Genomic DNA, 3,333 nt, shown 5'->3' with positions numbered 1-3,333 from the left:
TAGGTGGACTTTAAGAATGAATTATTTATCTGGCTGAGAAAAAATAACCTGGGCTGGACTCGCATGTGGGTAAGGTGCAGAATGGTGTTCGATAGACGCGAAAAGGAGTTGAATGCCTATATCGGAGGAGAGGGGAGCGTTGGCAAAGAGAATGGAAAACAAATGGTAGTTGTAGAGTTCCGTACAGGAAGATTGTTGCACTAACCACCATATGAGTACCAGATCCTCTTCTAAAGCAGAGCTGCCAAGATTGTCAGCTCTTCACTCACATTAAAACATATAAATGTGGCCAAGTGGCTCACACCCAAGCCTGTCTGATATCATGCTGCAACAAAATATATACAGTCACTTCGCTTTACAGTGTATTCTGTGAAGCGCTTTGAGACGTCTCAAAGACGTGATAAGGCGCTATATCAAATGCGAGGATTATTATTATTATTTAGTGTTTCCAATTGGGTAGGAGAGGCTTTCGTCTTACAGTGCAGCACAATGTATGAAAGATGAGAAGATGCCATCATGATCTGTGTTGGTACCTTTCATTAAATTGTCGCTTTCATTAAACCAAGTTTCTCAAAGCAAGCATTGATTTTATTCTGCAATGTATTTCATGACAGTTATAGCATTGAATATGAGTTCCCATCCCCACCCTCCTCCCCAAAAGCAAACTATTTGGATCTAACGTGTACTACAGATCAGCATTTTCCATGCCCAGCTGGGTAGAGCAACATTGGAGCAGTTAATGATCATTTCATTGCAATAAACACACCAATTGTAACAGATTTTTTAAAAAAAATAATCAAAACTGTGCTGGGGTCCGGTTAGCTTGCGATTTGCTCTGCTGTTGTGCTTTCTCCATCTTGTTCCTGGGAGTGTGAAGATGAGAGACCTTACTCTTCAGGGAGTGTCCCTCACCCATGGCAAACAGTAATCAAGTACACCAGCAAGAGCAAGAAACTAACAGTCAGGGAGAAAGCCGTTACATTCAGGTTCATGGCCTTGGATCCATACTCTCGAGCTTTATTCATGTTTCCCATAAATTTCTGATCTCTAGCCTGAGATGAGGGAGAAAAAGTGATAGTGATTAGGACTTTGAGATAAATTTTAGAAGTCAGAGGCTGGAATTTTTCACGGTCTTCGTTTCCTCTGGAACTCCATCCCGGAGCCCCTCCATCTCACCCCTTGCCTCCTTCGTAGGCCCATCTCAAGACCTTCCTTTTCTATGGCACCTTTGGTCATCTTCCCTCCTCCACAGTGTTTTTTTAAGACCTGAGTTTTAGCGCTGGCGCTGTCTGCATTGCTTTGCTCGGGTCCTGTGCTTGTCTAGACCTCTCCCTCATCCGGTCTGGCCTCCTCACCTTGGGCTGCAGTTCCATGGGCTCATCCCGACTTGAAAGCCGCTATATAAATGCATATAAACTCTAAATCTGCGTCCTCTTGTTCTGGGACACTACCCTGCTTGAGGAGGAGCTATATAAATGCAAGTCATTTTGACTTGATACATCCTAACTTATTGATCTCAGTTCACTTTTTCAATCCCACTAACATTTTTGACACAAACACCTCAATTGGTTTCCCGTCAGTGGCTTGTTCGGATTAGCAGGACTCACCTTAACTGAAAAGATCAAAGCCCAGAGTCCAAGACAGCAGAAATTAAAATGGACGAAGGAGACAATAGACCACACAAAGTGATCCTTCACGGGAGAGCCATCCTCTTCCACCTCAACAATAGTGACCGAGTAGTCCACTGGCGGTGGCTGCACCTTTATGCATGAGTTGTGAGCAATGCTCACAGCTGGGTGAACCATTGTGATCCCTGTACTGAGGCTCAGCTCAGCTTCAGGCAGGTTAGGCGATGTGTGTGCGTGTGTGTGTGCGTGGGGTGGGGACGCGGTGGATGGAGGAAATAATTGACTCGATTTTACTTTTGCTTTTCTAACTAAGATGGACGTTGAACTCTGAACGACCAAATAAAGCAATCCACCCCTTGCACACAATATCAAAACCGTAATAACACTTGCATTTCCTTATTGTACGTAAAGCTCCAGGTTTTTTTGGCCACCTTGCTGTATCTAATGGCTTTACAAGCAGACAGATGTGCCTATTTTGGAGTCCTGCAGCATAGTAGTTAGCTAATTTTTGGTCGCTCAATCCACCACTGTTTGTGGGACACTGCAGTCTGCAAATAATTGGCTGCCGTGTATCCCCCACAAAATACAGTCAATCCACTTTACAATATATTCTGTGAAGTGCTTTGTGATGTCCCAATGACCTGATGAGGCGCTGTATCAAATGCAAGGATTATTATTATTATCATTATTATTATCTCATCAGTCAACGGGTGAGTTTCAACAGCTTGTCCTTATTCCACAATTTCATTGAACAATTTCCTACATTCTCACCGATAGCATTGGACCTGAGCATGAAGCCTGTATTTGTGCTGTTATGGCAACTGCCAAACCACGATCATCTGATGTGATCGTTTGGGGCCGCTGTGTGTTGTTGACTCACCTAACTCACCTCGACCACAACAGCCCTCAGAACCAAAGGTGCTATAACATCAACCTCTTGTTGCATGCAGACATCTCCCTGGGTCAAACTTGTGAGAATCATAGACATTTACAGGATAGAAGCAGGCCATGCTGCCCTCGCCACTCAGAGCTAGCTGTCCATTCAATCCCTGACTGCCCGGCAGTATCCTATCCCCATCCCCCTTCAAGCCTCTATCTTTCAGGGACTTGTGTACCCGTCCACTTCCCTCTTGAAATGGCCTCTGCCTCTACTACTTTACTTGGTAGGGCATTCCACATTCCTTGAAGTTATAACTGTCCAACGGCCAAGCTTATCTCATGAATTTCTCACGAAATTCCTGCCTCGTGAGATGCGGAGAAGGGCTCCTTTCAACAGAGTTCACTTTGTGCTGTTTGACCTTGCAATTGTGTGCAATAATAAACCTCCCATTGGCTGTTCCTGCCTGGCTCTTGACCCAATACGCTGTGAGAGGGTTAACCCCAGCGTGTCCCACTTCCGACTTTGTGTCTGACCTGATAGCTTTGAAGAGAAGGAATAAGGAGGCAGAGGGGCCCCTGGCCACAGAGAGGGAAAACGTCTTGTGTGATTCTGTGCTGTGGACGGGGCGAAATCCAGACTGGAGTGTGTGCCAAGTTGATTGCAACAACATATTCCAGAACTTTGGCAAGTAAGGGCAAGTTGCAAATCGGCTTGTAGCAAGCAGACACTGGAAAGAGCTGGAAAGGAAGAGGTGTGCCTTCGGGCTCCATAAAAATACGTTTATGTTTGTCATCAGTGCCTAACAATCAGCCTGGTGCCAGGGGC

General features: G+C 45.2%; 1 protein-coding gene across 1 annotated transcript; it reads right to left on the bottom strand.

The window, feature by feature from the left end:
• Positions 1 to 566: 566 nt before the first annotated feature.
• Positions 567 to 1,911, bottom strand: LOC103185998 (dispanin subfamily A member 2b). Its single transcript, XM_007904788.2, has 2 exons — positions 1,608 to 1,911; positions 567 to 1,052 (listed from the first exon to the last, which is right to left on the bottom strand). The coding sequence occupies exons 1-2, from the start codon at positions 1,803 to 1,805 to the stop codon at positions 909 to 911; spliced, it is 342 nt and encodes a 113-aa protein (XP_007902979.1). The 5' UTR covers positions 1,806 to 1,911; the 3' UTR covers positions 567 to 908.
• Between the last annotated feature and the right edge of the window lie 1,422 nt (positions 1,912 to 3,333).

This window comes from Callorhinchus milii, unplaced genomic scaffold (genome assembly GCF_018977255.1).
Source record: "Callorhinchus milii isolate IMCB2004 unplaced genomic scaffold, IMCB_Cmil_1.0 Scaffold17, whole genome shotgun sequence".
Lineage (NCBI taxonomy): Eukaryota > Metazoa > Chordata > Chondrichthyes > Chimaeriformes > Callorhinchidae > Callorhinchus > Callorhinchus milii.
Note: the sequence above shows the minus strand (reverse complement) of the source record. Positions and strands in the feature narration are given on the sequence as shown.

Excerpts from the sequence above, each read along its gene's own strand:
- LOC103185998 (XM_007904788.2), bottom strand. The coding sequence starts at position 1,805 with ATGGTTCACCCAGCTGTGAGCATTGCTCACAACTCATGCATAAAGGTG. Across the intron at positions 1,053-1,607 it reads CTTTGATCTTTTCAGTTAAG|GCTAGAGATCAGAAATTTAT; the intron begins GTGAGTCCTGCT and ends CCCTCATCTCAG.